The sequence below is a fragment of the Perognathus longimembris genome, chromosome 20 (genome assembly GCF_023159225.1).
Source record: "Perognathus longimembris pacificus isolate PPM17 chromosome 20, ASM2315922v1, whole genome shotgun sequence".
NCBI classification, from domain to species: domain Eukaryota; kingdom Metazoa; phylum Chordata; class Mammalia; order Rodentia; family Heteromyidae; genus Perognathus; species Perognathus longimembris.
Window position 1 is genome coordinate 41,727,524 of NC_063180.1, and position 19,923 is coordinate 41,747,446.

Below are 19,923 nucleotides of genomic sequence, written 5' to 3' on the forward strand. Positions count from 1 at the left end.
TTTTTTAAATTTTAAATTGATGTACCAGATTTTGTAGAACGTTATTAGGTACTGTATCATTTCTCAATACACCCGCACACATTGAGTAATGATCGAATCAATTGGCCGTTACCTCATGCATTTTCTTATGGTGAAATATTCAAAATCCTCTCTTTGTTTTATTACCTCAGAGGAAGTTACGGTTGAACGCCCTTTGTTCTTTTTTATTTCTGTCATTGTACACAAAACATAATTTACCTCTATGTGTTAATGAGTAAAAACATTCTCCAGAAATGGTTGGTTCCTTTTATCAGGAAATCAGAGCATTACAATTTTCATATGCCTTTGTAAACTTTTCCTTGTGAAAAGGATTATACTGTATCTTATGTATTTAGTGCTTTTTTGTTGGTGGTGCTGTTTGTGGGGCTTGTACTCAGGGCCTGGGTACTGCCCCTGAGCGCTTTTGCTCGAGGCTATGCTCTACCACTTTGAGTCACAGCTCCACTTCCAGTTTTCCGGTGGTTCATTGGACATAAGAGTCTCTCACAGACCTTCCTACCTGGGCTGGCTTCAAACCACAATCCTCAGATCTCAGCCTTCTGAGTAGCTAGGATTACAGGTGTGAACCACCAGTGCCCAGCTGTAGTGCTTATTTTTCATGAAGATTTGGAATGGTTTAATCTGAAGTTGATGTGATTCTCCTTATAACAAGTTAAAGATGTTAGACTTTTCACCATACAGAGTAATTTGTAGTAATTCAAGTCATTTAGGACTGTGGACACATCTCTAGAATCAGGAGATTGTGCCAGGTGCATGATTTGTGTTTATCTTTCTCTTGTAGCATAGAATATCAGACAGGATTCTGCTGATTAAATGCCTGGTGGTTCTGGGATTCGTTATTCTCACTTTCTTTCTTAACTCCTTTGTCCCTGGCATTCATCTTGATCTTGGTAAGTCTAATTTTTTTCTTAGCTTAAAAAAAAATGATTGGAGCCAGTCCCGGGGCTTGAACTCAGTGCCTGGGCTCTGTCTCTGAGCGCTCAACTACTTGAGCTGCAGATCCACTTCCAGCTTCTTTCTTTCTTTCTTTCTTTCTTTCTTTCTTTCTTTCTTTCTTTCTTTCTTTCTTTGCTGGTTCATTGGAGATAAGAGTCTCATAGACTTTCCTGCCCAGACTGGCTTGGAGCCATGATCCTCAGATCTCAGTCTCCCAAGTAGCGAGGATGACAGAGTCGTGAGCCTCCAGAAACATAGCTCTTTCTTTTTTAAAAATGTTTATTGTCAAAGTGGTGTACAGAGGGGTTAGAGTTGCATATGTAAGGCAGTGAGTGCATTTCTTATCAATCTTGTTACCTCCTCCATCATTTTTTCTCCCACCTTCCCTCCTCGCCAATTCCCACCCCCCCACACACACACCAAGTTGTACAGTTGGTTTACAGCATATTGTCTTGTAAGTATTGCTGTTGCATTGGTTCCAAAATGGCTCTTTCTTGGCTTTCTTCTAAGCTTGGTGAAGAAGGACGGGAGGGATCTGAAGGTCGGAGGGGCTTCACTCACTGCTGCTTTGAAGTTGGAGGAAGGGGACATGAGTTTGGAGGAAGGTGGCTACTGTAAGCTAAGATTGGCTCTTGGGTAATAACAGGCAAAGAAATGAGAGCCTCAACCTTATACTGCAAGAAGCAATGAGAAGATTTTTTTAATTGATATGTTGGTAGTTGAACTATATTTATATGCCCTTTTACCTGCTTTTCAGGCTGGACTGCTATTCTGGGTGCCATCTGGTTGCTGATTTTAGCTGACATCCATGATTTTGAGATCATTCTACACAGAGTAGAATGGGCAACACTCCTGTTCTTTGCAGCTCTCTTTGTTCTAATGGAGGTAAGGCCTTAGAAGTTTTGCAATGTGATCTTTCACCTGGATTTTACATTTCCTATTCCATTTGGTGAATGAAGAAAGCCCAAGTCTATAAACCTTTCTTCTTCTTCTTCTTCTTCTTCTTCTTCTTCTTCTTCTTCTTCTTCTTCTTCTTCTTCTTCTTCTTCTTCTTTTTATTTTTGGTCAATTGTGGGGCTTGAACTCTGGGCCTGGGCGCTGTCCTTGAACTCTTCAGCTCAAGGCTAGCGCTCTACCACTTGAGCCACAGTGCTTTTCTGGTGGTTAATTGGAGATAAGAGCCTGATGGACTTTCCTACTCAGGCTGGCTTTGAACCACAATCCCCAGATCTCAGCCTCCTGAGTAGCTAGGATGACAGGCATGAGCCACTGGCACCTGGCCACTTGATGGATATTTAAAACAATCTATATGTCATCTCAGTTTGAAACTGATTCTCACCACACATTCTGTCTTTTAGGCGCTGGCACATCTCCACTTGATCGAATACGTTGGAGAACAGACTGCTTTGCTAATAAAGGTACACGAAACACTCTCATAGAACGTGCTTTGGTTTTATATGGGGAAAAAAAAATGGAGTGAGACTAGGTCACGTTCATTCTGTAAAACGCACAGCAGGGCAGTTATTTTATTCCGGGGAGCTTAGAGGGGGTGAGAAACTTTCCCCAAAGAACAGATCATTTCTGATGCTTGCCCTTTGGCTCTGGGCCTTTAGGTGAGGCCTGAGAAGGAGGTGGTTCAGAAGCCCCGCCTGGATTCCTGGGGTCCGTGTGTCTGTCTCGGTTCTGTCTGTCCTGTGGTGTGTGAGCGGCAGGACTGACCCCCTTCAGGGTTGGACCCCGTGTGTGTCTGCTCTTTCCAGATGGTCCCCGAGGAGGAGCGCCTGGCCGCCGCCCTGGTCCTGGTGGTGTGGGTCTCCGCCTTGGCGTCTTCCTTGATTGACAACATCCCGTGCACGGCCACCATGGTGAGCCCCGCCGTGCTCTGCTCCTTCCTGGGTGCTTGCGGGCCCAGCCTCTTGCTTTCCTTCCCGAAGGCAGCAGAGCGCGGAATCTCCTCCTTTGCCATCTCCACGGGCTGAGTGCACAAAGTGTTGGGCAGAGCCCAAGGCGGCTGGGCAGGGAGCCCCGAGGGCCCCCGACAGTGGCCAGGAGCCCGGGGTCTGCTGCCGGAGAAGGCCGCACGGCCCGGCTGATGGGCTGTTTGGGGGTCAAACGGGTAGAGCTGCTGTCCCCCCAGTAAACACTGCTCCTTTTAAGAAAAATAAATGATGCCACAAAAGACAAACACTTTCATCTGTATTCCCTGCTAATGAAGAAACAACCTAACCAGTTGGACAAGTTATTTTGTTTTGTTCTGTTTTTGCTAGTCCTGGGGCTTGAACTCAGGGCCTGAGCGCTGTCCCCGAGCCTCTTTGTGCTCAAGGCTAGCACTCTACCACTTTACTATAGCACCCCCTTTCAGCTTTCTCTGGATAGTTTATTGGAGCTAAGAGTCTTAAGGACTCTCCAGCCTGGGCTGGCTTTGAACCGTGATCCTCGGAGTTCAGCTAGGATTGCAGGCATGAGCCACCAGCACGCGGCTACAGTGCTTTTACAGTTCTGAGCAGAGCACAGGGGTTTTGCGTTTTGGCTTACCCCACCACGGTTTCTGATCAAGCAGGTTCTGGCAACAGCAGGCTTTTCCTTTACCAGGTTGAGCTGGTTCTGAGAATGGCAGGTCTTCCTGATCACTGAGAGTCAGTCCTGCAGCAGACACGCTGGCATGTTCCTCTGGTGGGAGGTGGTCACTCGTCTGGACCTGCTTTCTCTGGGCCAGCCACAGAGCAGGGCAGTCACTGGTCCTAGAGGTCGCCAGGCACCGGGTGATTGCGCCCCGGGAGCGGCTGAAGGCACTGGCTCCTGACGCACACGCAGAAAGCCTTGGGAACAGGATGGGAGTTTCGAACCCATTAGTGCTGGCGATACATGCGCATCAGCCCTTGTCTCCCTTGATGACTTGTGAGGAGCTGGGGCTCCCACTGCTCATCATCTTCCCTTCCTCTTTGCCCACCCTGTGCACACAGGAAGTCCCTCCCCATCCTCCAGTTGGGTGCTGTAGCTCCTCATAATAAACCCACATGCAGGGGGCCATCTCCCCCTGGCTCTGGCCCCTAACAGATACAGTGACACAAATGGGTCTTTGGGAGGTGATTTAGGTTTCCTGCCTACAGAGAGGCCCCTCTGATGGATGGAACATGCACTCTGGTTTCAGAACCCTCTAAACCCGCAGAAACATGCATGGAGACTTACAAATAGACAGAGTTGGTGAATAAAGTCACCATTTCCAATAACTAAAGGCAGCAGCAAATGTTCCATCAGGGGGAGCTGGTGGGAGGAGACCAGTGCTGAGGTCTAATGAAGGGGTGCAGATTCTTCTTGGTGGGGTATTTCTCTAGAACATCATGGCAGTGTAATTCTGTTGTTGCAGGGTATGATTTGAAAGAGACCAAATAAAGCCTGTTTCTACCTTGGCAGTGCCAGGTCTCCAAAGTGTCAAAATGTCAGCTATGCACCACAAGCAATTATGGGAAGCTTACAATTATTTGTAGCATTTCTCTTCTTCCAGAGGTCATGGAGAAGTGCTAGATCATTTAAGGAATTCCAAAGAGTCAGTACATAACTGATAGGATCGTGTGAGACAGTGAAGATCCCTCTGTGCCTTTCCGAGTGCCAGTGTTCATCTTTTCCTTGCTTGGGGCAGAGCAAAGGCCCCATAGTGCCCGGGAGTAGGAGGCACTGAGAACTTAGAGCTGTGCGTCTCCATCCATTGCTTTCTCTGGTGATTATAATGTAAAATTTCTCCACCAGAAAAGGTTCACCATCAGATGCTAGCATGACTCACTGGAGAACGCTATTTCCTGGTTCAGGATTGGTTACCTACCACGAGTGCCAGCAGCTTAGAGCTGACTAGCAGGGACCAGGTGAGAAGCAGGTTAGCCCAGGTTTTCCAGTTCCCAGGCAGAGAGCTGTTTTCATGTTCCCACCTTGCTCCTTGCGAATCTGTGTTCCTGTACCTTGTCTGTCAAATGAAGGCTGACAGACACCTGAGAGATGGCTGAGAATTAACTGAGATGCCCTGTGCATATAGCTAGCATGGGACCTGTGGGGTTTCATTTTGTCCCATTATGGGTCCAATTCTCTGTGACTCTTCTCATTTAGCAGTCCCAAAGGAGAATCCATTGTTCATGTGGCTGGAATCGTGTGTGTGTGTGTGTGTGTGTGTGTGTGTGTGTGTGTGTAGGCACATGTGCACATACACACATACACACACACAGATATATCCATCCTGACTCAAGTTATTTTCCTTCCTTCCTTCTTTTTTGATGCCATCAAAGCTTGAATTCAGGGCCTGGGCGCTGGTCCCTAAGCTTTCTGGATCAAGGCTAACTCTACCACGTGCACTACAGCTCCACTTTAGGCTTCTTTGGTAATTTATTAGAGATGAGATTCTCTCAGATCTTTCTGCCCAGGCTGGCTCCCAACTGCCACCCTCAGATCTCAGCCTCCTGAGTAGCTAGGATCATCGGCAGGAGCCATCGGCACCCAGCCAGATTCCATGCAGATTTCGTATTGCCCTCCTTCCGCACATCTTGTGGTCCTTACAGCCTGGCCACTGAACAAAGCACCTTGTGTTTTGCGAGCCAGGCACAGCGTGCAGCTCCACAAGTCAGGTTGTCAATGTCCCTTTCACCCACAGATTCCTGTACTGCTGAACCTGAGCCAAGACCCTGAGGTCAGCCTGCCCACGCCGCCGCTCATGTATGCTCTGGCCCTTGGCGCCTGCCTGGGAGGTACGTAGGAGTCGAGTGGATTCCATACCATGACCCAACTCATCACTGTCCTGGCCACTGACTGCCGTTCTTCGCTCTGCCTGCTCTGGCCCTTCTCCCGGTTACCTGCTCAGCTGCTCTACTAGTGATGGAAAGCAAAAGCAGGCAAAGAAGATCATGCGAGAAGTCTTTATTGGACCTGCTGTTGGAACACCACAGTCGGCACCGGAGGGTGTTCTGACTGCGCCTCAGTGAGCAGAGCAGTCCACTTGTATAGCCTGAAAGGGGTGGGTAGGTGTGGCATTGGTGTCTGCACCAAGCATGGTAGTTCCCTCATGCAAATGAAGGATTGCTTTCCACCAATCAGGGAAGCTTCTTATGCAAATGCAGGGCTGTGTTTACACTGGTCCTCAATCTAATAACCATGGGCCACCAGAGGAAGGAATCTCTTTTACTTTGGCCCAAATGGAAGCAAATAGAGGGTTTTCTGGTGTTCACCACCAAGACTGGTGATGGCAAAAGTCTGATGCCACCTTATTTCTGGGGAAGTGCTTTCCAGAAGCTAGAGTCCTGCTTTGGGTTCAAAGATGCCAGTGTGTTGGGGCTGGGAATATGGCCTCGTGGCAAGAGTGCTTGCCTCCTCTACATGAAGCCCTGGGTTCGATTCCTCAGCACCACATATATAGAAAGGGCCAGAAGTGGCGCTGTGGCTCCAATTGGCAGAGTGCTCGCCTTGAGCAAAAAGAAGCCAGGGACAGTGCTCAGGCCCTGAGTCCAAGCTCCAGGACTGGCAAAAAACCAAACAAAGCAAAGATGCCAGTGTGACACGAGGGACATTGTCTAGCTGTTCTTTGGTTAAAGTAGCTACAAGGCCACAGAGAAAGGCCTAACAACAGCTGTCAGTTAAGGGGTCAAGCTTCTTTAATTCACATTAGAAAATATAAAGGAAAAAATTAAAAGAGTATAGAAGGTGTTTAGTATAAGGGCTTATCATTGATATTAACAGTGCTTTTAAGGAATTCGGTGCTACAGTTCCTTCCATAGTCTGATCTCTTACCTCTGCACTTTTGGGGAGTCTCTACTATCTGTTTCAGTGTGAAACAACAACAACAAAATTCTCTGTAGATCTAGAGACTATCTAGAATGAGAATAGTTTAGTGAGCATAGTTTATAAAATAAAGTGATGTGCCAAACATCAGTAGCTCATACTTGTAATCCTAGCTACTCAGGAGGCTGAGATCTGAGGATTGCACTTTGAAGTCAATGTGGGCAGGAAAGTCTATGAAACTCATCTCCAGTTAATCATAAAAAAACAAAAAAAAACCTAGAAGTGGAGCTGTGGCTCAAGTGGTAGAGTGCTAGCCTTAAGCAAAAGGAGCTAAAGGACAGTACCCAGGCCCAGAGTTCAAGCCCCACGACCACCCCACCCCCTCCAAAAAAAAAAAGAACAAGAGAAATGAAGACAGCTCTGTGCTGTGGTTATCTGGAAAGGCTGGCCAATCCAAGCAGCCGGTAGCTGCGTTAAAACCTGTGGCTTTTCATAAGCCCTATTCGTATGAAGGACAGGTGGCTCTTCCACTTGCCAAAGAGAATGCTGCTGCGCAGACTGAAAAATACCATGGCCACTGTGAGCACGGCCTGTTTGACTCAACTTGCATTGACTAGGGAGTCTTTGTAGGCAATGTTCTTCAAAGACAGGTTAGGGATGGATTTTTTTAAATGATTCTCATTCTGTTTCTAGGTCCATAGATTATATTATCTAGGAAGACCCAGATATTTTATGACAGACAGACAGACAGCTCCTGCTTACATGCACCCTCTATTCCAGTCTGCACTTCTGGAAATGGAAACAGAGGAGGAGGCTTGAGCTGGGGGAACATACCTGACACCTCTTTCCCCCCACCATAGGAAATCCATGCCACTCAGGATACCACTAAAACCCTGCTAGTATTTTACGACTACAAGTAGTCTCTGATTTTTCAATGGTTTGGCTTAACAATATTTTTGACTTTACACTTGGTTGAAAGCAATGCACCGTCATTGGAAACCACACTTGATGTTGTGTTTTGCTGTTCCCCCATGCTGGTAACGTGTGACCACACCCCCTCTCTTCTCTTTCTCCTGTCTTCTTGCCAGTTAGCCATGCAGTTAGCAGGGCAGCAGTGGAAACTTACTAATGCACTATGTTGCTAAGCTAAGCTGTTCGGAAGTCCTGTAGGTTCAGTGCCTTTCTGACTTATTTCAGCTTATCATAGGTTTATTGGATGTAGCCAGCAGAGGCTTTCTGGCTTTCTGAGGTTGCTAGTGTAGTAGGTGTCTAGGTTTTTCACACAGCAATCACTTTGGTGGGGCCTGTGATCCTCTGACTAAAGAGTTGGAGGTGGTCCAAACGTTGCAGAACAGAAGAGAGCACGAGCCTACCACTGAGCTAAAGGAGGACTTCCTTTTACCTTTATATTGATTCCAGGTAACGGGACGCTGATCGGAGCATCTGCAAATGTCGTTTGTGCGGGGATTGCAGAGCAGCACGGGTATGGGTTCTCTTTCATGGAATTTTTCAGGTACTTTAAAAAACTCATTTTACATTAAAAAATCTCCTTCTCACAAATTCCTAAGGTTACCTAGTTAAAAAAATGACCCATGCTGCTGGGCACTGTGGCTCACGCCTGCAATCCTGGCTAATCCAGGCGGACAAATCCACGAGATGCCTATCTCCAATTAACCACAGGCAGTGGAGCTGTGGCTCAAGTGGTAGAGTACCAGCCTTGAACTAAAAACAAAAACAAAAACAGACTCGGGACAGTGCCAAGGCTATGAGTTCAAGCCACAGTCTGGTACACACAACACACACACACACACACACACACACACACACACACAGTATTGATGTTAAAACCCAGGATTTGCAGGTTGCTGCAGTTAGCAGAGAAACAAAAGACATTGACCATACGTGTGTCACTGAGATATTCCCCGTCACTCAGAGGATGATTCGGATATCCTGGATAATTCAGGGTACATTGGAGACGGGGCAATGGCTTTGGGCTTGCTGGGTATTATACATTGCTGTCATCTTAAAAACCTTAATGGGTTTTCTCCCTTGCCTGACATTCAAATGGTTGTAGAACACAAATCAGACATTGCCAGGCCTCGCTCTACCGCCCCCCGTCTGCGTGGGGGGGGGGGGGTTCCTGGGCTTGTCTGCTTCCGTGTGGGATCCATACTCGCTCTCTCACATCCCCTGGCCGTCGGGATTAATCGCGGGAGCAGGGTCCCGAATGCAGCCTCGGTTCGCGTGTGGTGGCGAGACCCCATGCCCAGCCAGCCCAAGGAAAGACACGAGCGCGTGGTGGTCTCGGAGAATACCTCTGGGGCGTTCTGATTTATTCAAATGAGGAGCCAACAGATATACCCCCAAGGGCAGGCACAAGAGAGGGACTACAGGTTGGCCACAAGGGCTGTCCTTCAAGTGATGTCAGGGGACTTCCTTTGTGGGCGGAGACCCAGTCCCCCAAGGATTGGGTTCTAGGGTCCCCGGCCATCAGACATGTGCTCGCCCCTGGAGGCTGGGGGGGGCTTCTCTTCCTGTGGAAGGCGGAAGAAGAGGGGCCGGGCCAAAGCCAGCTGTGGCCTCTTAAAGGCACAGCTGTCCCCAACAGGACATCCTTTAACCAGGGTGCAGAGAGAAAAGCCCCCTGCTAGGAGAAATACAAGAACAATGCTGAAGCGTGAGGCTGGGTTGAGGCTGGTTGTGCAGAGGGCAGCCTGAAAACAGGCAGTCCACACGTGGGCACGCCTCCGGAGGACCACACAGGGATGAGGCCCAGGCCGAAGAGGGCACAGCTGGTCCCTGCAAAGGAGAAGCTGCCATGAAGACCCCTGACACAATGGCGTTTTCTGTGAGGTTTCCATTGAATATGAACTGGAAGTTGACCCAGATGGAAGAATCAGCCAAAGATTCTGATAGTGCCTCGGTGTACACATTGACAGGGTAGATGGAGAAACTTAAGGTATCAATCAGCTAGTGGAGGTTCTGAACAAACATTTTAGGTGGCTTTCAAAATCACACATAGTGGGAGATTTCTAATAGAAATGTGAATCTATATTATGGAAGATAAAACTAACTTTTTTTGGTTTCTCAACATACAACAGTGACATTTGTGAAGCCATAAAGACCTTAACGTCCGTATTCTTCTTCAAGACCAATGATAAAGACCAGATAACGGTGTCATAACTCATCTTTCTTTGTCTTTCAGGTTGGGCTTTCCAATGATGATTGTGTCCTGCACCATTGGAATGTGTTATCTTCTTGTTGCTCATGTTGTGTTGGGATGGAATTAATAGGTACCCATCATTTAGAGACAAAGGAAACTTGTTTTGTTTTTGTTGCCAGTCCTGGGCCTGAGCACTGTCCCTGGCTTCTTTTTGCTCAAGGCTAGCACTCTACCACTTGAGCCACAGTGCCACTTCTGGCTTTTATCTATGTATGTGGTGCTGAGGAATCGAACCCAGGGCTTCATGTATATGAGGCGAGCACTCTACCACTAGTCCATATTCCCAGCCCCAGTGGAGACAAAGGAAACTTGACCCATCTTCAACCTCAGTCAGAATTCTAAGAGCACACTGGAAAAGCAAAGGCACTGACCCTAGGATGACTTTAGCCATTGTGCCAGTCTTGGGGCTTGAAGTGAGGCCCTGGGTGCTGTCCCTGAGCTTCTTTTGCTCAAGGCTAGTCCTCTACCACTTGAACCACGGCACCATTCCTGTCTTTTTTGATGGTTTATTGGCGACAAAAGTCTCATATACTTTGCTTCCTTCCTGGGGCTGGCTTTGAACCAAGGTCCTCAGATCTCAGCCTGCTGAGTACCTAGGATTACAAGCATGGGCCACTGGTGCTGGCTTCCCCTCCCCCCCATTTACACTCTTATTCACGTGCAACTGGAAATCACAACATCCTCATTCTATCCTTCTCCCTGAGGAACAAACTACGGAATTCCGAATAACTTGCCCAGGATTCCCCTCCAGGAAATAATGTGTATTTCAAACACACTTCCTTGAATTTCTATGTAGGATGAAATGTGTTCACCCCAAATAGTTTACATTGTATAATGGTCAGACCTCCTGAGGTTATGAACTATCTTTCTTTATGTACTCATTTATGGTGTTAAATAAAAATCATTAAACTCATATGCTCTCTGACTGGGAATGGATGTACCATTTTAAAAGGAAATATTTTGTGTACTTTTAAAAATAAAGTTCCTTGACAAGATTTTGAAATTTATTTGTTTCTTGGATTTCTTGCAGGTTGTGTTATGTCAAATTGCATTGTGGCCATTTATATTTTCCTTTGGCATTTACGTTACCATTGAAATGTCCAGAAATTTGGTCAGGCACCAGTGGCTCACACCTATAATCCTAGTTACTCAGGAGGCTGAGATCTAAGGACCACAGTTCAAAGCCAGCTCTGGCAGGACAGTTTGGGAGACGCTTATCTGCAATTGACTACAAAACAAAAAGCCAGCCAGAAGTAGAACTGTGGCTCAAATGGTAGAGTGCTCGTCTTGAGCAAGAAAGTTCAGGGACAGCACCCAGACGCTGAGTTCAAGCCCCAGAACCAGTACACTCACAAAATAAAATGGCCAGAAATTTTACTCAAAGTTTGTGTCGTGCGCACGTGTGTGTTTGTGTGTGTGTGTGTGTGTACCAGTACATATTGAAATAGCCACCTGCTTCCTTCCTGAAAACTGGTTGAAAATACACTATCTGGATGTATGAGCCCATCCATCTTTGAATGCTTTGACAGCAAATTTGACCTCTCAGCCCATTTTTGTTTTGAAATCTGCTTTTTTTTCTCTTTTCTGCCAGCCCTGGGCTGAGTCCTTGGACTCAGGGCCTGAGCACTGTCCCTGGCTTCTTTTTGCTCAAGGCTAGCACTCTGCCACTTGAGCCACAGCGCCCCTTCTGGCCGTTTTCTATATATGTGGTGCTGGGGAATCGAACCCAGGGCTTCATGTATACGAGGCGAGCACTCTTGCCACTGGGCCACATTCCCGGCCCTGTTTTGAAATCTGGTCTCAGACATCAGCCGGCAGATTCGTCTGTGAGCTCGGCCTCGGGTTCTGGGGGACCCTCTCCGCGGGGCCCCAGCCTGCCCAGGGAAGGAGACGCCAGCTGCTCCAGCTGTGTTCCCTCGAGTGTGCACACCTGGCCTCGTGTAGCCCCTTCACGGGAGGCGCTGTGCTCTCACGCGTGCCTCACCTTAGGTCACGTCTGCTCTTCCTTCGTTCCTCTCCTCAGCCTTCCAGACCCGTCTCTTCCTCTCCTCCCCCTGGGGCTGATGATTCAACCTTCCCGGTATTCAGAGCTTTGATGTCTAGGGCTTCCATCATCTTCCCTCCACTTCACTTCCGCAGTCCACCTCACGCTTGAGCCTCGGGAACACGCGCAGCTTTCTGTGTCTCAACTCGTTCCCGCCCTTCTTACTTACTCCAAGGTTCCTGTCAGCTAAGGGATTTTTCTTTCTTTGTATTTTTGGCTGGTTCCGGGATCTTTGCCCGGGCCAGCCTACACTATGGACTGCGATACTCCTAGTGATCATCTTGGCATAGCTGACAGGCACATACCACTGTGCCTAGCATTTCCTGTTGAAAGCTATCTTTGCCTGTGCAGGTCCAAAAGCATAAGAGGTCTAACTTTATATATTTTTGTGAAAACCTAGACGAATAATCGCATGAGACTGTTTCAAACACCTCTTGATTTTCCCATCTCTAAGTATGTGCATTGGTTCCAGATGATACCACAGAGGGGCGTCAAGGGTAAACTGATGTTTAGGTCATGAGCCCCTAACAATGCCCTGGGATACTGATGTCAGCACAGTGTGTAGGAAGCACATGGCAAGGTCAGAGAGGCAAGTTTATTTGTGCAGGATGAGAGGAATGGTGACAAGGAAGGCATGGATCTGACCTACGAATGGCTCCTGGGAGCTGAAACCATGCCAGGACCTAAGCTCAGCAGATTCGACAGGCAAGGTGTGCTGTTAACTATGCCCACATGTGCACACTGGGACACGGGAAGGGAGAGTTCACCCTCCACTGTGTCTTCAGGAAGGTCTTATGTGAGGAAGAAGCATAGGTCATTGGGCCCTCAGAGGTGACCCCATTTCCTTGACAATGGAACAGAACATGGAACCCTGATAGCCAGGCAACTGTAACTGACCATCTGCTCACGGCAGCTCACTTGGCCTGTGACTCAGGAGCGAGAAAGATGTTCTCGTGCTGTCTTCCAAGGTCAGGAGCCTCAGGTCTCAGGAACGTGGGGTGTGGGTGCCTCGTTCAAGCCTGGAGAGGCTGGCTCCGTGCCCAGCCACAGGTCCAACCCTTCAGCCCATTTTACAACCAGAAGTCAATGGAATCACAAGACCAGGTATGGTCGGGATGATACCTCCTTCTGTGCTTCTAAGTGTTCATAAGGATACATCACTTCCTGCGCGGTTGTCAATCCACTCGATCACAGTTACTCAATTTGAAGTGTGCTCCCATTTCCACGTTTGAAAGATCCTTTTTCTTTACCCCCTTAGGGTGACAATGATTCAGCCCCGACCCTGCATGTACCCTATAATGTATGGAGCCCGGAGGCAGGCCTGCTGGAGATGTTGGTGTTGAACTTGGTCCCTGCCCACCAGAAAGGCGATCTCTTCTTTATTAAGAACTTTCTGCACAACTATAGACTGTGTGGGACAATGCAGCAAGTGCTGGATATTCTATTTAAAAAGTGAGTGTTTCCCCATCAATCCAAGGTGCTCAGCCCCTCCTGGCTGAGTCTTGGGAATACTTGGCACCTCTCTGAGCCTCTTTGTTTCCCTGGGCTCTTCTCATGGGAATGGGGGATGAGACAAAGCGGGACCCAGCCTGGCTAGTTTCTTAGGACGAAGGTGCCCAGGACTCTGTGTCTCCAGTGTGGACGTTTCATTTCCCCATCAACCTATTCCCTATGGATGTTTCTACCTCCATTTCTAGAATTCTACTTTATTAAGGATGAGTGTGTCTAGGATTTGTGTCTCGAGGTTGAGTGCAGCCCTGGAGCCTCAGCAGTCTGCTTACTGAGAGGCTAGGATTACAGGCGTGAGCCGGAGGCACGCAACTGTCGCCCTCGCTTAGTAAGTGAGGCTCTAGGAGACCACGTTTATCATTGGTAAATAAGGTTCCAGAAGCCATCTTGGAGGCTTGTGAAGTAATGTAGCCAGAGGAGGACTAGGAGGAGGGTGGACTGAGGGCACTGTGTCCACTGAGAGCCATCTGGAAAGGATTGTATTGGGCCACTCCTTTACAAACCCTTCAAGCATTTATTTTTAGTTTTGGGGTGCTGATCCTGCGACTTGAACTCGGGACCTGGGATTTGTGCCTGAGTTTTGTGCTCCAAGTCTGCTCTCTACCACTTGAGCCACAGCTCCATCTCTGGCTTTTTTCTGGTTAATGGAGATAATAGTTTCTTGGATATTTCCTACCCAGGCTGGCTTTGAACTGTGCTCTTCAGATCTCAGCCTCCCAAGTAGCTAGGATTAGAGGGGTGAGCCACTTCCACCAGGCAGAAGCATTTACTTTGGGCACACTCATTCAAGCCTCTTAAATGTCCACGGAACAGAATAGACACATCTCACGCGCCTTCCAGTTTTACATTCCCATCTGGGCCTTAGCCAGCCCCATAGGTGTCCCGTTAGTTCTGGACAAGAGAGCCACAGAGGCGACTTCCTCCTCTCCTCCCTCAGGTACAGATCCCTCCGCCCCAACTGCGGGGAAGATGAGCCAGTGAAGAAGTAAGTGCACTTTGGGACCAAGGGAAGGGCGCGCTGTCCTTGAAACTGGGGCTCTTTGGAGCTTCTGACTGGAGAAGTGCAAAGTTCTCCTTTCCACACCCCTTGTGGCTTCCACCAGGGGGCTGAGGCTTGGGACTTGCGTGGACACAGAGGACACGGCTGGGGGTGGGGCTGGGGCTCTCAGGGGTGACAGGGAGGCCTGTGGGCAGAACGCCAGACCCTGTGGGGAAACACCCTTCTCATGGCCTAGCACAGTGAGAATTTTTGGAGAATTGTCCTTCAGAAGCTTCTAGAAGTGGGTTGTGAGGCGCATCCTGCTTGCAGGAGTCTCTTCCCTCTTCCCAATACATGCAAGTCTGCATATGGGACGGACAGCCTGGCCAGCAAGGGGCTAGGGGAGGTTCAGGGTGGGGAGGGCGGGCTCTCACACCCCTTGTCCCCCATCTGCCCGCAGCACCCTGTGTTCCATCTTCACCCTGTGGATGGACTTTTCCCCTGACGATTTCTACGAGCCCAGGAACCGAGACGCCCTGAATGAACTCATGCGCTACGCCATGCTCAACATGCCCTCCTCCGACCTGCTGCTCCGCTTGCACATTCTCCTCGAGCAGCTGGAGGAGCCCGGGGCCGGGCAGCCCGAGGAAAGCGGGAGCACGTCACTGTGTGGACTCCCGAGAGCCTGTGAGTGGGGAGGGGACCTGGGCCCCCGGGGATGGCCTCCCAGGCTGGTGATGAGCGAGGAGCCCTTGGCCCTGCCCGCGTGGCAAGGCGTCCTGTCATGGATGCTCGCTGCCAGGTCGCGTCTCGTCTCTGTGTGGAAGCGCTCGGGCCTAGCCGCTCGTGGGAAAGACGCTTCCTTCCCCTCAAAGCTCAGGCTCCAGTTCTAGATCCTCGTGGCGGGCTCGTCACGACAGAACTTGTGGAGTCCACGCGAATAGCCACGCACCTGTTTCCACTCTCAGATTTCTGCGGGAACCGCGCAGTCCACGCCTGAACTCACGCCCTAGAAGCCGCCGGCGGTGTCAGCCGTGGCGACGGGAGCCCGGGAGCCGTGGCCGCGGTGCACACGCGTGTGGATGCAGCGCGGTTGTTTTCACGTGTGCAAAGGCCTCCGTAGGCTTTGAGTTCTGTGGACACCCAACTTGATCTTAACCCCAGGGGTGACACAGCCGCCTGCAGCTTCTCCGGAATGAGAAGACGAAGAACCAGCGTTTCCTCCACTGGCTTTCACGCTGCGCCCGGGGCAGCTACACACGCGTGGGAGAACACCTTGCCCCCCCCCCCCGAGGCCGTGGATCCCATGGTGCACCCCGAATTGTCCTTTCTGCCGGCTGGCGACTTGGAGGAAGATCCAGTGTTGGAGCCCGCCTCCCTCCTCCCCGCAAATGCCCGCTTTACCTTTCATAATGATCGCTCGCATCTGTTGTTTTAATTTCATTAAAATGTTTATGTTTACCCGAGGCTGCAGAATTCTTGAATACGAAACACTGTGGTCTTTTCCACTCGAGTCTCATGTCTCGGCACATGGGTGCTGAGTGGAAGGGAACAGAGTGAGCGGGATGGGGGTGGGGGTGGGGGTGGGGGTGGGGAGGGATCTGCTGGTTACAGGGACCTGGTGAGCACAGCGAGCCACGGGCATCCAGGCAGGGGAGGATGCAGTGGTGCTGCCATCTGACCGGTGTTGCAGAGAGAGACGAAAGCTCTGTGCTGCCTAAGGACAGGTGACTTTGAAAGCCGGTCCCCCGTGCACCTCCAGCCCCCAGCTCCTAGTTGGGACAACTCCCCTTTCCAGCCACCAGGGTAACCGCGTTGGTAGGGGAAGCTCTCTGCCAACAGGGAACCCGTTTGCACTGTGCAAATATGGGATGGAAAAATGTAAAGCGCTAGCCTCACATGTGCGCTGCAGTTTGGTGCTCTCAGACGCTCCTTGCCTTGGAGCTTCCATGAGGATTTTCTGTCTGCATGAGGCTGGATGTGAACTGTACATGATCAAGATGACACAATAAGAGACCCACGGGTGTGTGTGGAGAATGGCCTGGAAATGAGCTAGTTGAACATATTAGCTTTTTACACAGTGAGGATACCCGGGCTACACTTCTATGTTAGAAGTCATTTGGGCTGTCTTGTTCCCATTCATTGGATCCGTAACTGTAACCTCTAACATAGGAATAGATGTATTTGTATGCTGCACAGATGAAATCTGAGGGAATACTTCACCAGCCGTATTTGGAAAAGGGTGGCAAATAGTTTACTCTGACCATTTTGGTGGTGTTCTACAGGAAGAGATCAACATGTCTCTTTACACCAGGTTAGAAACAGTTCCGAGTCTCCCTGTCTCAAAGCACCAGCTCTCTGCATCCTTGAATTTCAGCGGCGCTCACTCCCAGGGCGGCAGCTTCGGAGAGGAGGCCTGGGCCCCGGCGTGCGGCAGGGGCGCATGCGCAGAGGGAGGACGGCTGGCGCGCATGCTCCGGTGGGAAATCCAGGAACTCTGGGAAGCACCAGTTCAGTGAAGAGGACAGAGGGTTTAGGAAGGGGCCAGGTGTGTGTGTGTGTGTACTGTGTGCATGTGTGTGTGGTGTGTGTGTCAGGCGGTCAGGGCGTCAGGGGGTTGTGGGACTTGATCCCAGGGCCTGGGCGCTGTTACTGAGCTCTTTTGCTCAAGGTTAGCTCTCTACCACTTTGGGCCCCCGCTCCACTTGTGGTTTTCTGGTGGTTAATCGAATAGAATCTCCTGCCCCAGCTGACTTTGAGTCAGGATCCTCAGATCTCAGCCTCCCGAGTAGCTGGCTCCAGGCCTGAGCCACCAGTGCGCAGCTAAATGTCCCTGGAATGCTTTGCTGAAGGCTAGCACTCCACCATTTGAACCACAGGTGTACTTCTGGCCGCCTTTGGTAGTTAGTTGGAGATAAGCGTACCACACACTTCCCTGCCCTGCCCGGTTTAAACTGCAGTCCTCACATCTCAGCCTCCTTAGTAGCAAAGAATACAGGCCTGAGCCACAGGCACAGAGTTCAAACTTTTTTTTTTTTTTTGGTCAGCCTATTGGTAGTGAAGAAGACTCATTTACTCAGGATTTACAAAAACAAACAAACAGCGGAGGTTGTTGATGGAAACCTGCATGTCTGACGGAAGACTTGAGTAGAGTTATGAGAGGAAAAGTTAAATTCTAAATTTGTGATTATATTTTGTGTTCATTAGTGACTCCATGTGTTGATTCCCATATATTATTTAAGTTTCTAAAGGATTCCTGGGGAAAAAAGACATTGTAGGTTGTTGTTTTTTTTATCATTTGGAGATCAATGATCTGTGTGATTTTTATTTTTTCCTTCTCAAGCTTGGTATTGCGTTCCTCAGTCACACGGTTCTATGCTACTATTTCTGCCCACATTTTACCCCAGGAAAATTTCCAAATGAGAAGACTCATTTATTGTATATGTTTATTATGCATTTCTGTATCAGAGAGGCAAATCTGTTTTGAAGATCAAAGAATAGAACAAGATATATGTGGATGTATCTACTTTTCATTCCTTTCCCTGGAAATTCCCATTTGCCTGGTACAGGAGAACTTTACAGTCTTGAATCCTCTTTCCAGAATTGCATAGGTTTGAATCATCAATTTCAAAGATGATTTACGTTGAACCCTGCTTGCTCAACACACTGCTAGACCACCCTACTCAGATACAACTGTGGCAATATTTTTATGTATCTGCTGGAGACATTTTCCTGTATTTTGTTAATAAGTACATGTAGGGTTGTAGAGATTTGGATTGTGGAGGTTTTCTTGGTGGGGACCAATTTATCTTCTTCCTACTATCATCTCTGATGTAAATTTTAACTATTTAGGCTTTATAACTCACCCATGTGAAAGAATTTCGCAAGTATGGCTACTTTAATGTACTTCCTGACAACAGAGATATAGGTTTCTATTTTGATAACTGTAGTTGTCATTAAATCAACTGAGTTATTGAATCAGTTATATATAAATATTAGATTCTGAGAGGAGGCCTGGGCCCCTCCAGTGGCCCAAAGAGGCGCATGCGCAGTGGGAGGACGGCTGGTGCGCATGCGCAGGTGGGAAACTCCGGGCCCGCCGTGGCAGCGCTGAGGAGAGACGAGGCTGGAGGGCCGCGAAGGCCGCGCCGGGGTCCTGTCTCGGGGACCCCGTGAGGAAGGGCAGCCATGGGGGAAGGGAGGCCTCCGTGTGGAACCTGCGCTTCCGTGTAGGAAGCGGGAGCTGCGGGCGTCGTCCCCGGGGCTCGGGACTCCCCGTGCGGCCCTGGCGGCCTTTGGCGCCTCCCTGCGCCATGTTTGCTGTGCGGCCGGCGCCGAGGATTCTCCCGTGGCCGCGTGGGGCCGGGAGGACGGGGAGGGCGCCGGCCAGCCCGGGCATGAAAGAAAGCCCTTGAGACGCTGACCTCCAGTTAAGCACTCCCAAACAGCCCGGAGGGACAGCGCAGGCCCTGACCGAGCCCCAGAGGAGGTGACCGGCGGCTTCCATGGCAGTAGGTGAGATCACAGGGAAGCTGTGCGCCCACAGGTGTGTGAATGCAACTAAGAACCATCGTGTTGACCGTAGATTGTTAAAAAAAAAAATTAGTAAGGCAAAAGAAATTAAACTTGCATCAGGTTTCTATTGCCTGATAGTTTCTGGAAGTCTGGAATCCATCAGTGACTTAGCTCAATTATATCACCTAAGTTCACAGTCAAGCAGCTGCCTGGATAGGCAAGTCTGAAGGTTTTGAGATAGGGTTTTACATTTTTCCCGGACATCCGTCTTAAGGACTTCTGATCCCTTGTGATAGTTAAGAAGCCCACTGAAGACAGTTTCCAACAATAGTTCCGTAGGAAATCAGTTCCGAGGTCTGGCCATTTTTTATCTTTTTTTTTTACTAATTATTTTTATTGTGCCAGTGCTTGAGCTTGAACTCAGCCCCTGGGCACTCTCGCTTAGCTTTTATTTCTCAAGGCTGGTGTTCTACCACTTTTGTCATAGCTCCACTTCTAGAGTTTGGTGACTAATAGAGTCTCCACTCTCAGGAACTCATTCCCAAGGCATCTCACTAGCTCTAAAGGGGCCTGCTACCTGCTTGATAGAGGGGAAAGCGGATCAATGGAGAGGAAATCATTCATGAGTTTTGTTAGGACCACCTGAGAATGCCGTGCCATTATATGCAATGCAAATACTAAATATGATGTAAGGTTGTTGCTAAAAATGAGTTGGTTTCTTCCATTGTTGGCAGTAGGTGGCTTCTTGGATATGCCAGGCAAGCCCTGTTACTGATCAGTTTAGATGTCTTTCACTGCCACTGGCTAATTTCAAGAAAGGATCTAGCAGGATGTCAGACATGGGTTAGTATGGCACAAGGAAGTGTAGAAACTACTGTCCATCTGCCAGGTAGATGTCTTTCCACTCCTTCTACCGGAATT

The 19,923-nt window shown here is 49.2% G+C and overlaps 1 protein-coding gene and 1 long non-coding RNA gene across 2 annotated transcripts in view; both read left to right on the plus strand.

Annotated features, from left to right (window-relative positions):
• Oca2 (OCA2 melanosomal transmembrane protein) overlaps positions 1 to 10,042 on the plus strand; it is a 38,106-nt gene extending 28,064 nt beyond the window's left edge. Inside the window, exons 17-23 of the mRNA XM_048329334.1 lie at positions 821 to 929; positions 1,733 to 1,860; positions 2,334 to 2,393; positions 2,736 to 2,840; positions 5,612 to 5,705; positions 8,152 to 8,245; positions 9,938 to 10,042. Coding sequence (XP_048185291.1) covers positions 821 to 929; positions 1,733 to 1,860; positions 2,334 to 2,393; positions 2,736 to 2,840; positions 5,612 to 5,705; positions 8,152 to 8,245; positions 9,938 to 10,022 — 675 coding nt within the window. The 3' untranslated portion in view covers positions 10,023 to 10,042. The remainder of the gene's footprint in view (positions 1 to 820; positions 930 to 1,732; positions 1,861 to 2,333; positions 2,394 to 2,735; positions 2,841 to 5,611; positions 5,706 to 8,151; positions 8,246 to 9,937) is intronic.
• Positions 10,043 to 13,307: 3,265 nt separating this feature from the next.
• On the plus strand, positions 13,308 to 14,992 carry LOC125338654. Its single transcript, XR_007208345.1, has 3 exons — positions 13,308 to 13,451; positions 14,446 to 14,493; positions 14,948 to 14,992. It is a non-coding gene; the product is annotated as an uncharacterized LOC125338654 (long non-coding RNA).
• The last annotated feature ends 4,931 nt before the right edge of the window (positions 14,993 to 19,923 follow it).